This window comes from Physeter macrocephalus, chromosome 18, assembly GCF_002837175.3.
Source record: "Physeter macrocephalus isolate SW-GA chromosome 18, ASM283717v5, whole genome shotgun sequence".
Lineage (NCBI taxonomy): Eukaryota > Metazoa > Chordata > Mammalia > Artiodactyla > Physeteridae > Physeter > Physeter macrocephalus.
Genome location: NC_041231.1, coordinates 108428343 through 108451388, shown reverse-complemented (window position 1 = coordinate 108451388; position 23046 = coordinate 108428343). Strand labels below are relative to the sequence as shown.

The window sequence follows — 23046 nt, the reverse complement described above, 5'->3', positions numbered from 1 at the left end:
TTATTTTTACATCACGGCCATGAAGAAGGGGATGAAGATGACCCCACCAAGAGTTTAGTGGGTGGCTTGACATAGTTTCTCATTTAATTCCCCCAAAACTTTGCCTAGAAAGTATTATTATCTTCCTGTCACAGATGAGGAAGCTGGGCTACGAGGTCAAGTCAGTGGGAAAGAACACACAGGTCGTCCTCATGCAGAGCACCTCACCCACGGGTCCTGGGCGGGTGCTTGCTGGTGTCTGTCACTCAGCACTTGGGGCAGAGCAGCAGTGGTGGGAACCAACCAGAAAGGCTCCCGGTCAGCCGCCAGAGCAGAAGTAAAAGGCTAAGAACCTCACGTGTTAGGAAAAAAATGGAAAAGTCTTTTCAGCTGTAGCAACAGTCAGGATGACGGCATGAGCACACCGTCCAAAGCTGGAAACGAATGGTAAGTACATCGCACATCGTGTTTAAGCCGTTTCCCTGTGGACCCAACACTTCCCAGGCAATACTGCCAATGGGGTAAACAATCTTCTGTAGGTAGTGCTGTTTCAGTTCACCTACTGATGTTTCAATGATAGGAAATCCTGACTTTCATTCAAAACAGCTAAAAATTATCATCAAATTTCCACTACAAAATTTTGCAGAGAAACCACAAGGTCTTCCTCTTATGCTGATACTCATGATGCTTGAACTGTCCTTCAGGGTCTGTGATGAATAGACTGACTCAATTCTTATTTTCTCCTTTTCAAACGAAGTATGCAATGCTCTGCTACACCGCTTATGAGACTAAGACTTACCTCCGTGAATGAGAAACATGAAATTCCATTAAACCTTTCTTCCTTCTGTGCTACAAAGCAGCAGCCTCTGGAGTCCATGGCTTACTGTAGGTCTGCACTTTTAACAGAACAACTGATCACACATGAACTATGAGACCACAGTCACAAGCGCTCGCTGTGATCAGTCACCTTCACCTGGGATCGCACACCTGTACGATGAGCTTTATTACAGGGGCTTTCGGAGCACTCACAGCACGGCCACGGAGCATCTCACCTGCTCTCTGGCGTCAGGTGAGCAGCCACGGTGTCCCTCAGGGTGCAGATTTCAAGCCTTGCCTGGAGGTGAGAAAGGGACAGGTGACCATGGGAACCGCGTTGCCTGTCAAACAGAAACAAGGTGAGGGTCGGCCCCCAGCCTGCTCCATGCAGGGCAGACCCCCATGGCCACAGTGGCAGCTCGTTACGAGTGAGCAGACCTTCTAAATCAGCCCAAAGAAACCGGCCACAACAAAGTTCCCTTTCACTGAAAACTGTCTGAGAGTCAAGTCTGACTGTGTGGAGGCAGGTGTCCTGCTCTGAAAGGTAGGGACTGTGCCAGGGCCATCCAGCCACCAGATGTCACCATCCAACAAGTGCTTCCCCTGGTCTCCCTGGGGAGGAAGTGGAGTCTCACTGTCCCGAGACTGACAGGAGGTGGAAGGACACGGGCTGCCACACTGCCTCCTGCCCTGCCCTTCCAGGCTCCACGACGCTAACCTCAGAGCTAAGCTCTGCAGACTCAGTGCAGCACTATGAAAGTCACAGCTGGCTTTTCTCTTTCTTTTCTTTTTTCTTTTTAAAAGCAAAACTTGACAAGATCCTAGACAAAACAATATGGAAATGGAATAGCTCAGTTGGAGAAACTCAGACCTTCTGATTTCAAAACTTACTGCAAAGCTACCAAAATCCAAACAGTGTGGCACTGGTACATGGACAGACATGTAGATCAACAGGAACACGGCTGTGTGCCCAGAAACAAACCCTTACATTTATGATCAGCTGACTTTCAACAAGGTGCTGAGACCATCTGGTGGGAGAGATGGTCTCTCCAACACATGGTGCTAGGGACAGCTGGACGTCCACACTCAAAAGGACAGAAGGTGGGTCCCTTCCTTAAAAACTAACTCAGAATGGATCACAGACCTAAATGTAAGTGAAAAAACTATAAAATCCTTAGAAGAAGACAGGAGTAAACCTCTGTGACATTAGGCTAGGCCTGCCTTCTTAGGAATGACAATAGAAGTACAAGTGACAATAGAAAAATCAGAAAATTTGGGCTCCATCAAAATCAAAACATTCTGTGCTACAACCATCGCAAAAGTGACGACCCCCACAGAATGAGATACTGTTTCACACACACGAGGACGGCTACGACCAACCACACAGTCACAGGTGCCGACGAGGATGTGGAGAATTTGGAAACCTCATAACACTGCTGGTAGGAAAGCACACGGTATAGCTACTTGGAAAACAGTCTGGCAGTTCATCAAAAGACTAAACACGGAGTAGCCATATAACCTAGCGATTCCAGTCCCAGGTGTATCCCCAAGAGAAATGAGAACATGTGTCCACAGAAAACTTGTACACAAGTGTTCACAGAACCTTTCTTTGTATCAGCCAAAAAGTGAAAACCCAAATGTCCATCAAATGATGATTAAACAAATAAAATGTGGCATATCTATACAATGGAACGTTATTCAGCCACAACAAGGCATGACACAGGCTGCAATAGGGACGAACCTTGCAAACATTATGCTCAGTGAAAGAGGCCAGTCACAAAAAGCCATATTCTATAATCCCACTTATATGAAATTTTCAGAAGAGGCAAACCAGAGACAGAAAGCAGACAGGTGCTTGTCAGTGGCTGGGTGGGGGCTGGGAGGGACATGGACGGTGACCACTAACGGGGCTGGGCTTTCTCTCTGGAGTGATGCAGCGTTCCACGGTGGATTGTGGTGACGGACTGCACAACTTTGTGAACACAGCAGAAGAAAATCCACTGAATTGTATTCTTTTTATCTTGCAGACGCACTGTACGGCATATGAATTTCATCTGCGTAAGACTTTTAAGAAAAAACAAGTTAACCTAATGCTTCTACCTCTTGGCAAGGGTGGAGAGGGTGTGCTCTGCATACAGCTTGCTGCCCTCGGAGCCCTAGTGCCTCCAGCGAGGACACCCTCCTTCACCTCAGGTACCGCAGTGTGCGTGCTGCCCAGGAGACTGTTTTAAAGAGATGGCCCTCACCTCTAGGCGTGCACAAAACACAAACAACAATGAAAGACATGGCTAGTTTTTAAATTAACCAATCAAGATAAAAGCTGACTTACATAAGATACAGTACATTCAGTGAAAGGTTCAGTTTGGAAAGTAATTGTTTGGTTTCATTTTCCAGGGGTTTAGAAGCCTGAAACAGTTTGTAACGCGAGAAAGCGTAGATATGACAATTTGTCTCTCTTGTTTATATTCTAGTGTATATAAAAACGAACCTACAAGGAAAATATCAAAGAGAAAAAACAAGGTAGAACTTTCGACTGAATATTTTAGGAGAAGGATTAAATCACTGTAAAACTAGTATCTGCTAGAAATTTTATTCAAACAAAGTGATAAGGAATTAACCTATGAATTATGCCAATTGTAAAAGCTGTGATTATTTATATAAAACACATGGACCATTTGCCAGAAAACGCCCCTGCCGGTGGCTCTCGGGAAGGTCTGAGGCTGATGGCCGGGCCAACCCTTCACGCGGGCCTCGCAGAGCCATCTATCCGATCAGGAGGAGGTCACACACAGGCATCCCCAACAGCAGTGGCCAACGCTTCACAACACAACTGACGCCAGTCTCCAGGAGGCACAGAGCACAGGAGGCTGGGCCTCCGGCCGGTTCCGACATCTCTTTCTGCCCCTTCCTGCTGACCCTCCTGCGAGAGGAACTCAGTCATCGGCTAAATGGGCTGCAGAAAAAATCTGCAGGGAGGGGAGCTTTTTGTTGTAATTCCAGGACCGCCTAGGCCCAAAGCAGCTACTGCAACTTCCTTTTAATTCATCTTCACATACACAATTCCTGTTACTGATCTCCTCCGGCACAACTATTAGAACAGCCATGATCATTGAAATATTATGAAGTTTCTGTGATGGATTTTCCCCCTTGCCAGCTTGCCAGGTCAATACACATGTTCAATCCCTTTCACCCTGCATTTCTTTGTGAACTTTTTCAAGTGCAGAGACTCTGGGAGAACTTTACAGCGAGCACCTGTGCAGCACAGACTCCGCCGCCAACGTTCTCCACAGCACACGCATCTGCCACAGGCGTCACTGCCTGGAGTAGGCTGTTGCAACTTTTTCGATTCTTTGAGTTAAAACTTACACACTGCACAATGGACAAATCTTCGAGTGCACATCTGGTGAGTTCAGGCTGCTGCACACGCTGTGTGCGGGAACCATCCCGAGGTGTAGGACCACTGCCTGCAGAGCCCCCTCAGCTCCCTGACTGGTGTCAACCACCCAGGGGACAGCATCGTCCTGGGGTTTTCTCCACGAAAATGATATCCATCCAGTACAAGGCCCCCTTCACGTGGCTTCCCTGACGCTGAACGGTAATTGTTTTATGGATCCACCATTTGTTTGTTTACCCTATTGATGGACACCTGGGCTATTTCCAGTGTTTGGCTGGGTAAGCGTATACTTAGTTTTGAAAGAAACTGCAAGAACTTTTCCCGAACCAGCGGTACTATTTCACACTCCTGCCAACGCGTGAGAACTCGTTTCTCTACAGTCTTGCCAAAACTGGGTGTTTTCAGGCTTTAATTTTCTTCTTCCTGCTGGATGGGAACTCACTGTTGTGTCAGTTTTCACATCTCAAATAACTAATGATGTGGACCATCCTTCACCTGCTGATTGGACATGGAATCACATGTCCCAGGGTCCCTAGAGCTCTGTTTATTTTTTTCCAATTATTCTTCTCTCGTTTGGTCTACACATTCACTCATTTTTTTCTTTTGTCCCCTCTATCCTGCTGTTATTACCATCAAGTATATTTTAAAATATTAATGTATTATACTTTTCTACTCCAGAATTTCTACTTAGTTCCTATTTTAGGGTGCCTATTTTTCTGCTTAGATTCCCTGTCCGTTCATTCATTAGGAGCATAGTTCCTTTACATCACTGAACACAGCTGCTTTAAAATCCTTGTCTGATTTCTCATAACTGGGCTGGTCTCAGTTGATTGTCTTTTCTATTGAGAATGGGTCATGTTTTCCTGTTTTGCTTGTGCATTTAGGAGCATAGTTCCTTTACATCACTGAACACAGCTGCTTTAAAATCCTTGTCTGATTTCTCATAACTGGGCTGGTCTCAGTTGATTGTCTTTTCTATTGAGAATGGGTCATGTTTTCCTGTTTTGTTTTGCTTGTGCATTTCAACTAAATTTGGATTGTATAATGGACATTGTGAATGTTATCTTGAGAAGACTCTGGGTTCTATAATATGTTTCCGAAGAGCTGATTTTTGTTTAACAAGCAATAAACGTATCTGGATTCAAACTGAAAACGCTTGGCTCTGGGGCAGCTTTTCAGTTCTTACTTCGGTTCTTGCCTTACGTGGGCTGGAGTGGAGTCTGACCAGGCGTGGGGTTTAGGGGCTAACCAGAGACCCAGACAGTGTATACACAGAACTTATGGCTCCTGCTTTCTGCTCCCTGGGATACCTCCCTTGCTCTCCTGTAGTTGTAGCTGCCCTGAAGCCTATTCTTCTAAACTGAGAGACAACAGGTTTTGTGTAGTTTTAGTTTCCCCTGGGCCTGCATTCAGGCCAAAATCCATAAAAAGTGAGGAATTCACCCAAGTGCCATTTCTTCCAGAATCAGCCACTCATGTTCCCTCTCTAGAGTCTTCAGGTTTTTGTTCTCCTTTTTTAATTTTTATATATTATTCAGGATTACAGTTGTTATCTGTAGGGGGTTGGCCTGATAGGAGGTCCTCAGCCATTACTAGAAGCAAAACTTCTGGAACTTTAAGAAGACACCCTCACAATGCCCTTGGGCATGAGGGCCTACAGGGGGGCTCATGCCCCCATAGGCCTGCACACCCTGGTTCCTACCGATCTGGCTACAGGCAAACCAAGGCTCACCTGACTTAAAGAAGTTACCTTTGCTATTGTAATTACGTAATTTAAGTAAATACAACATAAACCAATGGAATATGAGTAGAAAAAACAGTTATTTGTTGTTTCTATGCAAACTGCACTGAATGCTTTGGAAAGACTATTTACAAGGAAGTTTCTAAAAACTGCCTGTTAAATTGAACGTGGTGAAGACAACTGTAAAACAGAAAAAAATCACAGAACTTCAGAAGGAATCTGCATTCAGATAGTTTCACAAGAGTCACTGTACTCTAAAGGGACAGGAACTCTGGAACTGTCGACGTCATGGATATGGCTCACACAGGAGACCATGTAGCTCTCCAACCAGCAGATCCACAGAAAAACACGAAGGCTGTCTGGACCTCCTGAGACTGATGACTGAAAACACATCTCTGTGTTCTCAAACAACTAAGTTAAACACAGAACTGAGTGGCCGTGGTACCTGCAATGCTCCGTTTTTGCTGAAAGATGAGACGCACTGCATCAGCCTACTCAGCTCTTCAGAAACTGCTTCCACCACCCTGGACAGCACCCGAGGCACCAGGTCTTTGGAAATAGTGAACACCTGATAGAAGGTTGAAAATAAGAAGAAATGATGCATGACGAAGACTTTCCTTGACCAGAACTTGTTAAAAACAAAGGGATGCACGTAGCAAAACAACCCCCAGGGCTCCTAAGCTGTATTTCTGCAGGATCAGAATTAACGAAGGAAAGGCAGACACGGACTTGCACACAAGCTGTATTCACTGATTCGCGACAAAAAACATTCCTCTTAAAAAATATTGGCAAACGTGGTTTTGAAAGGTATTGTTGATGGGGACAAACTGAAATCGTTTTAAAGATTTCTTCCTCCTCTACCCTTTTCCCAAGAAGAAATACGATTCCCCAAGAGGAAATTACAGAAATAAAAACATACTGGGTCCAAACAAATGCTACTTCATACTGGATACACTATTCTGTATTGGCCAACAGAGTTCCCGATTTTACTCTTTGCTGAATTAAATATATATTTCCTTTCATTCGACAAAAACATCATTTTCAAGCTTTGCATTTTGATATTTTCAAACTGTTTGGACATTTGGACATTTGGTGAAACATATTACTATCCTGATTTGTAAGTTAAACTAAAATGTATTTTCTTTTTATTAGCTTTTCCTCTTTTCAGATTCAATCACTAGTGTTAAACTTTGGGTCAACCCAAACATAACCTGAGTACTGAGGAAAATTTGGGGCAAGTTAAGATCACGTGGGAATAGTAAGTAGTAAATGTTAAGTACAAAATTCTGCTTTCAGCCACTGGGATATATTAAAAAGGGCCTTGAAAAGCCTAATACAGACAAAGTCATGGTTATCGACCGACAGTGGACGTTAATCAAAGCTGCCTCAGTGGGAATCACCATCATCACTAAAATGCCCACGTATTCTGCAGCTCTTCTGATTACCACCTGCCCACCTACGATGGAAATGTCTCCACTGCCTGATGATTTAATGTTGCACTCCAACTCTATCGGAAGCTAACCTAACAAAAAAGCGCTTTTATATGTCTGATAAAATCAGCGTTGAGGGCTTCCCTGGTGGCGCGGTGATTGAGAGTCCGCCTGCCGATGCAGGGGACGCGGGTTCGTGCCCCGGTCCGGGAAGATCCCACATGCCGCGGAGCGGCTGGGCCCGTGAGCCATGGCCGCTGGGCCTGCGCGTCCGGAGCCTGTGCTCCGCAACGGGAGAGGCCACGGCAGTGAGAGGTCCGCGTACCGCAAAAAAAAAAAAAAATCAGGGTTGAAAGTATATCACTCATCATAAAAAGATGTACATGGTAAATTCCTGCCTGAGTCAAATCACATAAAAACTTTACTTTATGGAGAAACACGTATGCTCTGCGTCACCAGGAAATGAAAATTACAAGACACCCCACTCCGCTGTCTGCTCTGGCTGCTTCAGACTCAGAGCCAGGTGGAGGCTGCAATCTGTGTCCCTTGCTCACTCTTCTGTTTCAGCCTTAATGATCCACATTTCTCCAGTTCACCTTGGTAACCCAGGCAGCACGTGTGCATGTGGAGGGTGACGTAAACCTGACATCCCCCGATGCACCTGCACCGGACGCAGACACTCAGAAGGTTCTCGAGCAGCGGTCACCTGCGCCTGAAATCTTCTACTGAGAACCTCTTTGCTGGGCCCATTTCATCTGGTGGACAACAGTTCACCGGCCGCAGCCAACCTGAAAGTCCACGACTGCGGAATTACGAAGGCAGTCACAGCAGGGACAACGGTGGGACACTAAGCAGAAAGTGCCATGGGACGGCAGGCTGGGTGTGACCAGCAGCACCAACATCCAGGGGCACCTCTGTGAGACGCTGAGGGGAGGCCACCACCTAACTTCTTTCCAACACGCCCCACAGCTGCGAGAGGAAGATGTCAGCGCTTATTTGTACACTGGTTAAAAACAGGGCAAGGAATTTTCCAAGTTAGGGAAAAACATCCTTTCAATCTCGCTTCTCTTTACCTTTCAAATATTCATAAGTTTAGTTTTAATTATGAGAAAAAAACATACCCAATTTCAGAAGACTCTCTCACAGTTAAAACACACACATGCGTGTGCTGAAACCAGAGTTGTATTTTATTTACACCAAAAATACATTCCGAAGGGAAAAAGACCACCATAAAACCCATCGAACTGGCCTCCTCTTCTTTTCTCCAGTTACCCACGTCCCTTAGGAATAGCTAAGGACGGCTTACCTCTGCATGCACAGCAATTATATTCACCAATGCTTCTTTTAAGTAGTTTCTGACACCTGAAATCAGATGGGGGGGGGGAAAGGCATTTAGTGGAGACACGAGTGTGGGCGCTGCTGTGGCTGCACCTGCCCCGCACCTTCCAGGAGAGACAGAGGGGCAGCACAGGCCCAGGGAGCCTGAGAGCCAAAGGGCCCGAGGGCTATGTTCAGTCAAGTTATTTTTAAAAAAGGTTAAATTAATTAGGAGTTTTCTTTCATTGTTTTTCCATTTCTGTCATTGTTCTTCCATTTCTGTCATTGTTCTGTTCTCTGTAATTGATCAGTCTGCTTCAAAAGTGAAATTTAAAACTGCCCTTTTCTTCATACACATATTCTTCATATGTACACACACATACAACTCCCCCCAGACAAAAGCCAGAGGACAGAAGGAGGATATTTACCGAAGCTTATGAAACGTATGCTAATCATCTACTATAGCATCTTACTTCCAAATAAAAGTCGAATTATTATGCAGAATGACTATTTTGATCTTAAAAAAATTAGTTCTGGGTGAAACTTCTGCAAAAGACACACTCCAACCTGATTCTGTAAAGCAAGTTAGAGACTGGACAAACCCACGACTTCAGGACGGCACGGCTGCCCTCCAGGGCGGGCGCACACGAGAGGGCAGAGCGTAGTCTGCAGGCAGGGGGCATGGGTCCAGTCCAGCCTCCTCTCTACAAGCAGTGACCTGCAGCAGGAAGACAGGGACCCAGCTTCGTCTTCTATATCGACAAGAGTGTGAGAACGCACCCCTGTGTGGGGCTGCAGTGAGGGGGTCCTGGCGTTCACAGGGCTCCTTAAGAGCTTCATCGCTATTTTGCATGAAAAAAAAAAAAAACAAAAAACCAAAATGCTGCTTTCTTGTAACTCCAAAACAATGGCTTTCACTTGGAGTGGAATTAATATCTCAGGATTCCTTCTAGAATTAATTGCACAAACTGACAATTCCTTCTCTACCAAACAGAACACTCTACTGTACTGCAAAATCATGATGATGTTGAGGAGGGTCTTTTCCCATAATGTCGTCCAAGCTACCCATTATTTAGGAAAGTTGACTGCAATCACCTTGTTGACCCGGCATTTGCAGACTCTCAATACACAGCCAGCTTCTGGTTCTGCCATGTACCCTGATGTGTAAGGAGGAACACGGCTTCTCTTCTGAGGAGCCAACCTCAAATATTTCTTGGGGACATGGAGGTCCGGATGTTTTTAATTCTATTTTGCTGACGGAGTAACTGAGAAAACTGGTTGAAGAATAATTAAATACAATCCAGAAACAGGTCGATTCTTCCTGAGAGCAAGGACAGCTGCAGAGTAACAAGTCTTCATATCGGCGAAGGCGGAACAAGTGACTTGTGCTGATGACCAGGAAAGCTTTCTGCCCGTGAGAGGAGGGCTGTCCCCCAGGGCCCCAGGCTGGGCGTGAGGCAGGCCAGGAGCACGGGGCCCACAGGCCTCAGCCACCGTGCTCGGGTCAACTCCGTGACCATTGGACTCAGGTCTCGAGTCTTTCAGCTGCAACCGTGTGGAGGGCTGGCTCATGCACGTACAGAGAGGAAACGCAGTTACTGGAAGTTCGGCCCGACACCGGGCCAGTGAGGGTCTAAGCCGGAGGAGGGGCTCCCACGGCCTGCGTCTGCATGAACCCGGGCTCCTGTCAGTGCTGCTGGGACCAACACCGGGAGTGGGGCCCAGCCACGTGCCTGGGACATGAGGGCAGCTGTGAGCTCCTCAGGCTCTTCAAGGGAACAGAGACGAGTGGGGCCAGAGAGCTGCCTGAGAAGCAGAAAATCGGACTTAGGGCGAGGCAAGCTGAGGTCACGTGTGGGCGACCGCTCGCCCTGAGCCCACGCTGCCCCCAGAGAAGGTGGCTCCTGGCAGGAGCACGGGTCTAGGCGCGGCCATTAAGCACCCCCAGGAAGAGGTAAATCTAACTCACTAATCCAACTCCAAACACACAGCTGTGGAGGTAAGAGTAAGAGCACAGGTACTTCTAAGCATCAGGACCATGTCTGCGTTGAGAGAAAATTTGAAAAAGAAATCGAGCTTCCCGTTTTATGTGGCTACGGGGTAACACACTGGGAGGAGCCTAGCGCCTCAGCCTTGGACAAGTAAGAACACTTTATCTTTCCTGGAGACTTTCCTTTAATGAATAGAAAGAATGAAATAATTACCCTCCTCCCAAACAACTGTTTCAAGGGGTAACACTGGAGGGACTTCCCTGGTGGCGCAGTGGATGAGACTGCGCTCCCAATGGAGGGGTCCCGCGTTCGATCCCTTGTCAGGGAACTAGATCCCACATGCATGCCACAACTAAGGAACCTGCAAGCCACAACTAAGGAGCCCGCCTGCCACAACTAGGACCGGGTGCAACTAAATAAATATTAGGGAAAAAAAAGGGGGCGGGTAACGTTGGAAACAGAGAAGGGAAAAGCTGTGGTCCTGGGATGAGAGGACATACAGCTGCTCCTGGACCATCACACGTCACATCAGGAGTGGGGGCAGGGGGCCCACAGTCCCGTCAAGAGGGGAGGGGGCGGCCCACAGTCCCATGAGGAGGGGGCAGGGGAGCAGGCGGCCCCGGGGGGCTCGCAAGACATGATCTCAAACTCCGGAGCACCACACATGCCGGTGTGCTAACAATAAAAACTTAAAAATACAAAAATCAATCACTGACAGCCTCCCTCCAAAAAGCTAACCGCTGTGCCGAAACTGGTTGGCGCTAAGGGAACGGATTCATTCACCCAGCGTGAAGCTGCTGGTTCGACTACATGCCGGGCACATGTCGGAGGTGCTTGGGCACTGGGTCCTCCAGGCAGAATGTGCGTAAATCCCCAAAGTGCTCGTTCCCGAGTTTCACCCCAAGGTGCTGGGTGCTCATATTTGTGTCCAAGGGGCAGGGAGAAGTAGTGCCAGGTGCCCACGTGGAAGGGTTGTGTGTTGTAAAAACGATCGCTGTTCTCCTACGGATGCCAACCTGTGAACCATTTCCTTGCTGTCCCTGTTTTGTGATGTTCCTGAAAGATGAGGGGTGGTGTGTGGGGGTGGGGAGGTGGAGGCCATCAGGGGCACTGGGCTGGGGCCTAGATGCCTCGTGTCCAGGGACTGAGGTCCGAAGGCCACAGGCGTGCAACAGATGAGACCACTGAGGTCTTCTGAGGTCGGCATCTCAACTCCTCCCTCTAAGGAGAGACACGAGGCCAGTGTCACCCTGCTTGTGGCCCTGCTCCCCAGCCCCTGCCCTGAACCTCGCAGGGGCCACACTGACACTTGCGGGTGTGTTTCTAAAGCCTGAATGCAGATTTGACCCTTGGGTTTAACTGCCTTTTGAGTTTCCTGCTTTAAAATGTCGCTCCAAATCCAACTGTAGGAGGATGTAGGCTCTTTCAAACCTGCAGCACAAGAGGCCTGGCACAGTGGAGGCACCAGAGGGCACGCCCTGGCCCGGGGGAAGCTCCGAAAAGAGCTGCAGGCACGTTTTGTCATCCGCGTGGCTGGGGCCTCAGAGGGCAGGCGGGGAAGCTGGGGAGGCATCCGCAGGGACTGTGGTCAGACGCCCGGCGTGGGATCAGGAGTGGATTTTGGTTACAATTTTCAAAGGGTCCAAGACACTGACAAAGGGACCATCCTCAGTGAACTTCGGGGGAACGTGCTCGCTCTCCACTGCATTTATCTGTATGCTTTTCAATATTATGAACATTAATAGTTAATGACGACTTTCCAGTTAATCAAGGTGACAGAGGGACACTCAGTGTAAAGTCAGAAGACTCGCGGTCTAGGTTCTGGCTCACCTACATAAAAATGAGGCGGCCATAAGATAAAAATCAGTTCACCCTCTAGACAACTGCCTACTTCACACAAGGAAGAGATGACAACATCTGCTTTGCTAACAAAGCTGTTATGAAAATGTGATGTGTGTTTATTCCTTTATCCTTCAAACATCTGCTGGGCACGGCCAGTGGGGTGCACCCCCCGTGAGCCAAACAGGCGAGACCCTCCCTCCCTGCCTACCGAAGAGCACGCACGCACCCTGGGGTCAGGACTCCAGAGAAGCCCACCTATTTCAGGTGCCGTTTCTTAAGACATAAATAAAAAGTCAGCTAGAAGCCATGACCACTAGAAAACATACACTGATTTCTCTTTCTGAAACACACGGTGCAGAATCTGGACAGTGCATCCGGTCTCGCCTTGAAGAAAACAAAGACAGTCTTTCTGAAACAATTTTTCAGGATCCATTTGAAAAATACAACTTGAATAAAGAAGGTATAGCAGGACAGAATATTGCTGAGGCTAAATACATTTGTTTTCAAAATACAATTTTTCTAGCTACATCCTAAAGCAAAAAGCTTGCTCCAAATAATAGAACACTCAACACTTACTAAACGCTCACTGTGCCAGATACCTAGGAAGACGCTCGGCTTATTAGAACGTATGAACACTCGGCAAATGTGCTGGCTTCGGCTTCGGCTTCAACAGCAGCGGGTCATAAATGCTGACCTGACGGGACTAGCCGGCAACGCGAGCATGTGCACAGGAAGAATAAAGCAAACCGACAAGAGCTACTTTACTGTGACGCAGTAGTTAAGTGTTTGTAGAAAGGTTCCTCCCCCACAGCTTCCCATGTTATTTAGACACAGAATGAGAGCAGCTTCTAAGTATTTACAATATCATCTCCTCGACGCTCTGAACGTGAAATTACAATGTGTCATGATATTTGACAAAAAAAGTGCCCCCAACCAGGCAGCATCAGTCCAGGCCGTCACTGAGCAGTTCACCCAGTGGCCCAGGTGGGAATTCCCCATGGAGAAGGCAGAGCCCAGCGCTTCTGGGCAAGAGCCTCTGGGCCCCTCGCAGGGTGGGCGTCTCGTAAGGGGGCCTGGACCTCAGAACATCTTTGCCAACAATGGTCTTGTTTTTCATACAACAAAGTGGAAAAGAAGTCTCTTTTCTTGCTCTATTTGTCAGTTACTTGTTTTAATCAAATAGGGAGGACACTTAATTTTGGAATAACTAGTAAAATTTTTATTGAGTGCCTATTACTATTACATGCCAGACTCTATTGCATGTGCTGGGGACACGGAGTGACCTCAAGAACAAACCCACAAAAAACAAAGGCCCCCTCCTCACAGGGCTTACACACCACTGGGGACACACCCAGATTGGAAAACACGGCCACCTAGCACAGGAGAGAGCCTCACTTCATCTCTGAAATAGCCCCCAAGAAAGCAAGTGCCTGAAACAAAACTGCCTGGCAGCAATAAAACAGAGGGCTTCTGTTTGATGAGAACCCTCAGCACTGTTTGTGGAGAAATGCTCCCCGACAGGTGGAAAGGAAGCAGCGCTCCTATGTGCCAATCCCAGCTACAGCCTGTAACAGGTGATGCACACGGGGGCATGGAATGACGTGGATTTAAACCCTGGCTGGAAAACCAGTTAATTCACTGAAACTTCAGGCTTTCCTTGAAGTATGGGAAAATGCTCATTCAATTAAAAAGTGTTACACAGGCAGATTTGAGTCTTCTTATAATAGTTTGGCAAACTGCTAGGCAGACCTCTCGAGAGAATGTCCACATTAAAGAACAGAACAGTGAACAATTTTGAATTGACCAAGCCTACATTCTTAATTTATTTTGAAAAAATTAATTGCTCATTGTAAGGAATTAAGATATAGAAGTGTAAGTTTCCTAATAACAAATACAAGACCAATAAGCTTTCCGTTTATCCTTCTCCCTAGTCTGGTGTGTATTCTTCCAGATGTTTTCCAATGAATATAAATTTTTTCCCTAAAAAATGAGATTACAGTACACATTCTTTTCTCGAAACTTGCTTGCTTCCTTCCATGATGTACCACACACACTCTTCCATGGCAGTGTGCACACACTGACCTTACAGTTTTCAATGGCTGCCTGGTATTCTACAGCACAGATCTGCCATAAGGTATTTATCTTCTTATTTATTCTGATTTATTTGTTTTATTTTTCACTTTATTTATTCATAACTTACTCTCCTACTACTCGACAGTCCTGTTGCCTTTCCGTATCGACCGTCATAAATAATGACACAACCATATCAGACCTTGTGTTCTCGTAGAATAACTGACTTCAGACACCTTGTAGAAGTGGAACTGCTGAGTCAAAGGTTTTGGGTTTTGACTGCTTCTGCCAACCTGTCATTGAAAAGGCTATTCAAGATTAAACCCCTGCTTCTTCATACCTTTTTACTTTCTTCACTTGGATTCTCTAATTATTATAATTAATAATAACCATAATACATGCTCCTCAACTATGATGATGACAAAACTTTCCATTAAAACACTAGAAGAGGGCTTCCCTGGTGGCACAGTGGTTGAGAATCTGCCTGCTAATGCAGGGGACACGGGTTCGAGCCCTGGTCTGGGAGGATCCCACATGTCGCGGAGCAACTAGGCCCGTGAGCCACAACTACTGAGCCTGCGCGTCTGGAGCCTGTGCTCCGCAACAAGAGAGGCCGCGATAGTGAGAGGCCCGCGCGCTGTGATGAAGGGTGGACCCCGCTTGCCACAACTAGAGAAAGCCCTCACACAGAAACGAAGACCCAACACAGCCATAAATAAATTAATTAATAAACTCCTACCCCCAACATCTTCTTAAAAAAAAAAAAAAAAACAGGGCTTCCCTGGTGGCGCAGTGGTTGCGCGTCCGCCTGCCGATGTAGGGGAACCGGGTTCGCGCCCCGGTTTGGGAGGATCCCGCGTGCCGCGGGGCGGCTGGGCCCGTGAGCCATGGCCGCTGGGCCTACGCGTCCGGAGCCTGTGCTCCGCAACGGGAGGGGCCACAGCAGTGTGAGGCCCGCATACCACAAAAAAACAAACAAACAAAACAAACAAACAAGCAAAAAAAAACACTATAAGAAAAATACAAGCGAAATGCAAAGGTCAAAGGAAATTTACTGCGTTGCACAAGACTTATACTCAATCTGACTGTATAAAGAGTATCTGAGAAAGAGCTGGACAGAAAGACAGTGCATGTACAGAAAACACCGGTACCCCCATGACCTGTACCAGGAACACAAGCTTTCCTCTGAAGCATTTCCTGTCACATCCTCCACACACAGACTGGTCTCGAGGTGCCCTGCCTCATGTTGTTTTGAAACACGATACTCAGTCAGTAATAAAAGCAATCTAACTCTGGAAACTCTGGAGATACTACCTACTTTATAAACCACATTTCCTGTTTTTAACCCTTATGCCCTAAATCAGTTACCAGTCCTAGTCTACAGATAAAAATAGATTGAAAAATACTATAAATATCCCACAGTGTACTTTTTTTTTGGTCAAACTGAAACACTACATGAAAGAACTTCGGGGTATTTTTTTTTTCAAGTAAATTATCTATTCAATTACAGTGTGAAGACACATTATTGAAATTACCGCCTATTAAAAAAAAAAGGCAACCAGAATGGTATCAATACTGTTGGACAGATTAAAAAGGCCTGAACATTCTGCAACAAAATCAGCTTTTGTTGGAACAGAGAACGAACGGGCTTTTAGGTCCAAGTCTTTATGTTTTAGTTGGCGCTTTCTTAAATTAATGACCTTTCCTAAATTGATAAATGTCTTCGGACATGTAGAGGATTTTTAAATGAATACCTGGGGTGGAAAGGACACCCTTCACGTGTAGTATATGAACGAATGACATGGCCTCTACAGTTTTCTATTTTCTTTCTCAGAATCCTGTTTTTTTTTTTTTTTGCTTTAATTAATATATCTCCTAGCTTTTAAATATGAATAAGGAAACTTTTCCCTATGAAGACAAAACAAAATATCACCAGCAGTGAAAATAACAGTAAAATTATTTCATGGATTATTTTTTCCATTTGTAAGAAAGGATTTATATTCGTAAGAGTTTATCTAGCCTTCGTAAACTTCAGAGACAAGGAGCTTTGAAGAGTCCAATATGGGTAAGGGAATCACAACCTGTCCCACTTCAAAGTTAAAGTCTGATGTGTAAAACTACATGAATTGTGTAGTCTATGAATTATACTAACCTAAAATATTACAGAACACTTTATACATTTAGCATGAAATTATCAGTTTCAACAATGATACACTGAATTTTAGACTTAAAGGTATAAAAATTTGATTTAACATTAACATAAATCAAATTCCTTTGTTTCAATTTCTTTTTTTGGCAGAGAAAAATTGTTTTCATTAGAAGGCAACTTCAGTTAGAAAAGTGAAAGTGACAAGAATGTAGAACTCATTCTACATATGCAAATGTGTTTCACACTGTGAGGTGTTACAGTTGTATATAATACTTCATAAAGGTCTGCAGTACTGATAGCTTCAAACTTCAAAATCTCTAGGAGTATTTTTTTTTCCCCAAGAATGACTTGAATGGAATCAAACTTCATAAATGCTTATGAGAGAAGCCAGGCCGAAGAACGTGGCTCTGGAGCCCGACAGCCTGGCTCAGGACTGCGGCCCCACTACTTAGCCCGTGGCCGTGGATGGACATGCGTGGCCACTGCAGGTGGCTCGGCCGGCCCGAGCAGCCCCGCCTCTGACGCTGGAGCCATCAAGGTGGAGCAGAGCACCAGTGCAGGGCTCCATCCACAGTGTGAGAAGTGAAATCCAATTAGGGTAAGTTTCTGCCACTGAACCAAAGAAAAGACTTTGGACGAGTCAAAAACAGTGGAGTTGGAATAAAATGGAAGGCAGAAAAAACATGAAAGCCAAGAGTTAACTTGGATTTTAGTCTTCATTTACACAATAACCGGTCTTTTAAGTCAGCATTTGGAGAAGCCTAATTGTGAGGGAGGGACCCACAGGCCTGGCCCGCACCTTCAGGAGGGATGGAGACCGAGCAGGGGGGGCAGCAGGTGGAGGCCGGGGAGACGTCAGCTTGCAGCCCTGGGCGAGCCCGGCTCCCAGCCTCCCGCAGGGATGCCTGCAAAGCCTCAGGGGGCTCCCTTCACTGACAGGATGTTGCTTCTCTGACTCTAGAGCAAAATCTTCACTCCAACATCTCAGATCCACATCATTTTTTCTCTTGAAAATTGTACTGACGATTACTCAGCTGCTCTTCCATCTTCACTGCCAAAGCTTGCTGTTACCACTCTACTGAGTTCGTTGCTTAGGGCCCGGTAACAGAACTGGGCTGAAGTCACAGCTGTACTGCTCTGAACAAGCCAGACTTTTCTTACTCTCCAAGTTTAAAAAATCTGACCAATAGGGAAAAGAGTGTCGTAGGCCAATGGGGTTGTGGGGACGGGGGTCACTTAGGCGTCTCAGCTCTCGGAGGCCCCCCTCAGCACAGGGCAGGGAGAGCAGGAACCACGCAGCCCTTGGGCCCCGCCTCCACGGGGCCCGCCTGTCCTCCGCCGGCAGTGCAGGACCACCCCTCCCGGTGAGGAAAAGGGGACTCTGATGAACGGTCCATCACAGTCAATTTTTTTAAGCTTTACATTTAACCACACAAAAAGCATTTCTGAATTGAAATCAACGATTTAAAGGTCTGAGTCTGAACTGGCTTTCAGAGCTGAGAACAGTACAAAGCGCCGCACAAAGATGTGAGTTTGGAAGAGGTGTCAAGCGGCCGTACTTGTTAATCATGACGTTCTGCTGTCGAGGTTTTTAAGTCTGCAAACAGGAGTTTTCTCCTCTTTTCAAAGCAAGTAGCACTCACACGCAGGGAAGCACGTAACTCCTGTGTACAGCGTGATGCTGCGCGAGCTCCGCACACACAGGTAAGCAGCACCCCGATGGAGACGCAGCAGGCCCCCCTGTGGCCCGCCCCCATCACGCCCATCCCCGGCAGCTCGCTACTACCTGACCTCCACCTCCCCGGGCAAGGTGCTGGCTCTCACACAGGCAGAGCGATGAACTTCCACAGGAAGAGCACAGTTTGCGGCTCCCCTCAAGGTTACGGCCTGGACTCGTGTGGGAGGGTCTCCCTGCCACACAGACCTTGACTGGACGAGCACATCACGCTCACGCACCCACCCCACTGCTGGCGGGCGGGCTCTGGAGCCGCTTCCAGCCCTCAGCTACCTCAGGCAGAGCTGCAGTGGAGGCTGCTGTCTGCAGAAACACCCACCCCGGTGCCCTGGCGTGGGGCTGGGTCCCTGCCAAGGTGCTCGGTTGCCCCCGCGGCTCCGCCACTCCTCTCGCGCGGAGAGGAGAACAGAGCCCTGAGCGCCACCACACACCCCGCCGGCCACAGCAGTTTACGTGCCGTCTTGCTGGACGGTGGCCCACGTATCCCAAAGCAGCACGTGCTCTAGTTTAAAGAAAGGGTTTCCACGCCTATTTTCCTTAGCATAAGATGAAAAAGCCACAGCACAAAGGAAAAAAAGAGAGAAAAGTCCAAGAATATACACCAATTTTTCTTTTCATTAATACAACCCGACCGTGCAGCGCAGGCATGTTCATTCCTTTGACTTCCATCACATCTAAAGTCTCTGAAAGTGTCTTTGTGATTTCATAAGGCCTATCATCACACTCCTTCAGTACACAAACCTGCTCAGACTGACACGCATTCCGCGTGTAATCCTGAAGTCCTTATTACCGTAATCAGAGGCTGTCACACCATTTGCAATCAGAAATGACAGCAACTGCAAAAATGAAAAATGCGTTTTCAAATACATCATGTTCATGAATCTACCTTGGCTGTCACTCAAACAGTTTGATTATTAGTATGAGATATTAACAGAAAATTGAAGTAAATTGATCCAAAAGAAAACTCACATCCCAAGTAAGCTTCCTGCACAACGTGAAGATTTTATTTGCATCACCTTTAATTTGCTCCTAGGGACAGGAACTGCTTTGCCGACATCTTCCTCCCGTCACCTAACACCTAGCCTCAAACCGTCCCACTGTTGGCCTGTTTACACAGTGGAGAGATGGGGGGTTTGCCCGATTAATCCCCTCACTGACAAATGAGACAGAGAGACAAGTTCCAGTTTCGTCAACCAAGCGTCCTCGGCTTTAGGGGAGGGAAGCAGGTCTCTGAGCCCCTCCAGGCCTGTGGGTCTCCTTTCTACTGTGGACTCCCAGGAAACATTTGAGACATTATTGTTTTAAAAACACACACTCACAGGTTTCCCACCGGAATGTGCAGAATAAACAGCCATCAAAATGGCTGACTGTTAAGCTGCACTCCAAGTGGCCAGGGGTGGTTGGCCTTTGCTGCTTGTTATTAAGGGAAGATGGTTACGGACGTTTTCGCCTGGTGCTGGGAGAGACACAGACAGAGGTGGCGTTTCTAGCCCGGGTTGCACAGGCTAGAGGAAGTGAAGCGTCCCGAGGCTGCTCTATGGTTTAGTTTTCTCACGGAGCCCAGAAGGTGTGCATCCTCCTCTCTTGGACGAGAGCAAGCTTGGCAGGTTCTGGGTGCGCGGTACGGTCAGGCCGTGACGCTCCCCGGGTGCACAGGACCTGGGCCAGGCCGTGAGGGTCAGTCTGGTGGAGGAATCCCTTAGATTCTGTTAACCACTGACTAATATATCAAAGCACTTTTTGGTTAAGAAGTCGAAATACAACATTTGGAATCATATGAACCTCAGCTTTCTACTGTGATAAATAATGTTTTAAGTAACTGGGAAAGTGAACACATGCCACCATTTCCAGGTTAAAGCAACAATCTGGGGTTGTCTGCTCACTATGCTACCAATGCACCCCATCCATCCAAACACTGAGACTACCACAGCACCACACTAAAACCCGAAGCTAACGCCGAGAGCGGAGGCATTAAAGTTAATCAGTGTTCTGCAGCCATCTTCTTTACCAGAACTAGGGTTATATGAGCCATGGCTTTGGTTGAGGAGGGATCAGGGTGGAGATTAACGTAGCTACAACATCTAGGCTAAACTCACGAAAATGACGGCCCAACGCCCTGTCGGTCGAGCTGTCAGTGTCCCCAGCGCGGTGGCGGTGTGCTTGCTGGCTGGGCTGTGGCCAAACAGAGGGGCCGGCACAGCTGTCAGCTCACTGTGCCAGGGCACCGGGCCTCCACCGGCTCTCAGTCGTGCCCCGAGTCGGAGACCAGAACAAAGGCAGACCTTCCAGCACCCTTTAAAACTCCTCACACAGAACTGTCTGAAGACAAATACTTGTAAGTTCAGAGTGAGCATTAACCTCAAATGTAGCCTAGGTCACAGGGAATAAAATAGCTGGAATGAAGAAAGGAACACCAAAATGGTAGGATACATACGAGTATCCGTTACCCTGCTGTTTCCCACAGCACACACAGTTGTGAAGTGTGTAAATGAGTTTTAGAAGAAGACTCTTAGGTCATAATTAGACAAACAAAATCAGGTGAAGTGAGGGAAAAAAAATCCCTAACACTCCATAGGACATATACTCGTAATTACAGAACATCCACGCAGCTTTCCTAAGGCCTCACTGGCCAGAGGGGACACAGCCTGTCACGAGCCGACGGGCAGGAACGTGATGTTAAGCAACAGGCCAGCTGGTGCGACCTGAAGAGAAGCGACGGTACCACTGGGACACAGAACCACCAGGCAACGTGGTGCTTGTCCAATCATGGACAAGCAACGGACTTTTGGGTGCGATTTAACGAGGGTGAGAGGGATACAAAAAAGCCAGGGGGCCCCCAGGAAGGACAGAGACATAATGTGGGAGGAGCAGAAGAAAGTTGAGAGAGAGGAAGTTTTTCCGTGTTTCTATCATTTCATTCCCATCCGATGGCTGGTCCCACGTCTGGGAGGAGAAAGCACACACTGGGTGGGACAACTGGACCACAGAAAGCAGGGAAGGTCCGGGGCCCATGGAGTGGGGGCCGGGCACTCCCAGCCAGAGAGGGAACAGCTTGATTATTAAAACAACAGTGACTATGACAATGAATTGAAACTCATGAAATATGCTCAAGCTATGAATTAATTAAGATAATTTAAAAAACACCTTGTTCATCACCTTTAAAAAAAAAGAAACACAAGGGAACCAACTTATTCTGAAAACTCTATATAAAGAGAAAAATCAAACATTTATCCTGCCTTTCCTGTACGGACTGTACTTCAGAGTAACTAAATAGTTGATGACATTTTTTATTTTTTAATTTCGTGCTCCAGCTATACCAATCATTAGTTTGCAATCTCTAAGGAAACAACAGATCATGGCAACAATTACCCATGGTGCTAAAACCATTAGATGACAAGTTTATGACAAAATTTTAAAGGGTGGAGCAAGCTGATAACACTTGAATCCAGTTTTCAATCTTAACATCACAAACAGGAAGACAATCAAATGTGATGGACCTGCTGGTGGCAGAAAACAAATTAAAACAAAATTGAACCTGAAACTGATAAAGCTTCTTTATTAACCACAAGTTCATAGGAAACACAAGGGACAGAGGAACATGTGAAATGACACCATGAGGAAACAATAAGAGAAATCCAGAAAGTGAGAATATCTATAGAACCACCTGATCTAGTCAATAAATAAGCTGAAGAGGGGGCCCTAGAGAAGGAAAAAAGAAAAAAACTTAAGAGACACAGCAAGTAAAAGCAACACATACACCTAGACAGAATACTGATCTGAGCAAACTATCTAAAATAAAGCTCTTAGGAGAATTCTGGACATTGACTGGATATTTGCTAAAATTAATGAATTATTATTTTTTCCAGATCTGATAATGGTACTGAGGTTCTGTTTTTAAAGAACTCAGTCCTTATCTGATCTGTGTGTAGATGAAATGATCCTTCATCTGGAGGAGGGGGCAGAGGACTGGCCCTGCTGAAGCCACCACGAGGTCAGGAGCTGCGCTTCCCTGCTCTATTGTGATAAATGTCTAGGAATGTCCAAAATAAGTTTAAACAATGGTCTTTGCAAAACAGCACGTTAGTTTACCCTGGTGCCAAACAGCTATCAGTTTAAGACACAATAAAATAAATACTTCAACAGATAAAACATGCAACGAAAAAAGTATGTAGGGCCACAGGTCCTCTCAAGGTTAATACATTTCACACTGAATACCATCAGAGCCAACATTTAGCTTTACTGAAAAATGCTTGGCAGACAAACTGTAACCAAATGTCCGAAGCATTGTATAAACGGTTCCACAGCACTGACACAGATGCATGAAACTGCTTATAAAAAAGGAGAAAATGGCTGGGGAAAAAGTGAAGTTAAATGATGAAAGTGTGATTTAAAAAAAGATGACTGGGCTTGCCTGGTGGCGCAGTGGTTGAGAATCCGCCTGCCAATGCAGGGGACACGGGTTCGTGCCCCGGTCCGGGAAGATCCCGCATGCCGCGGAGCGGCTGGGCCCGTGAGCCATGGCCGCTGAGCCTGTGCGTCCGGAGCCTGTGCTCCGCAACGGGAGAGGCCACAACAGTGAGAG

General features: G+C 46.7%; 1 protein-coding gene across 2 annotated transcripts in view; it reads right to left on the bottom strand.

Moving 5' to 3' along the window:
• EXOC2 (exocyst complex component 2) overlaps positions 1–23046 on the bottom strand; it is a 163031-nt gene that overhangs the window by 4348 nt on the left and 135637 nt on the right. For both annotated transcript variants that reach the window (XM_007101139.4, XM_007101140.4), the window contains exons 24-26: positions 8667–8722; positions 6376–6498; positions 1032–1093 (exon numbers count right to left, since the gene is read on the bottom strand). In XM_007101139.4, coding sequence (XP_007101201.1) covers positions 1032–1093; positions 6376–6498; positions 8667–8722 — 241 coding nt within the window. The remainder of the gene's footprint in view (positions 1–1031; positions 1094–6375; positions 6499–8666; positions 8723–23046) is intronic.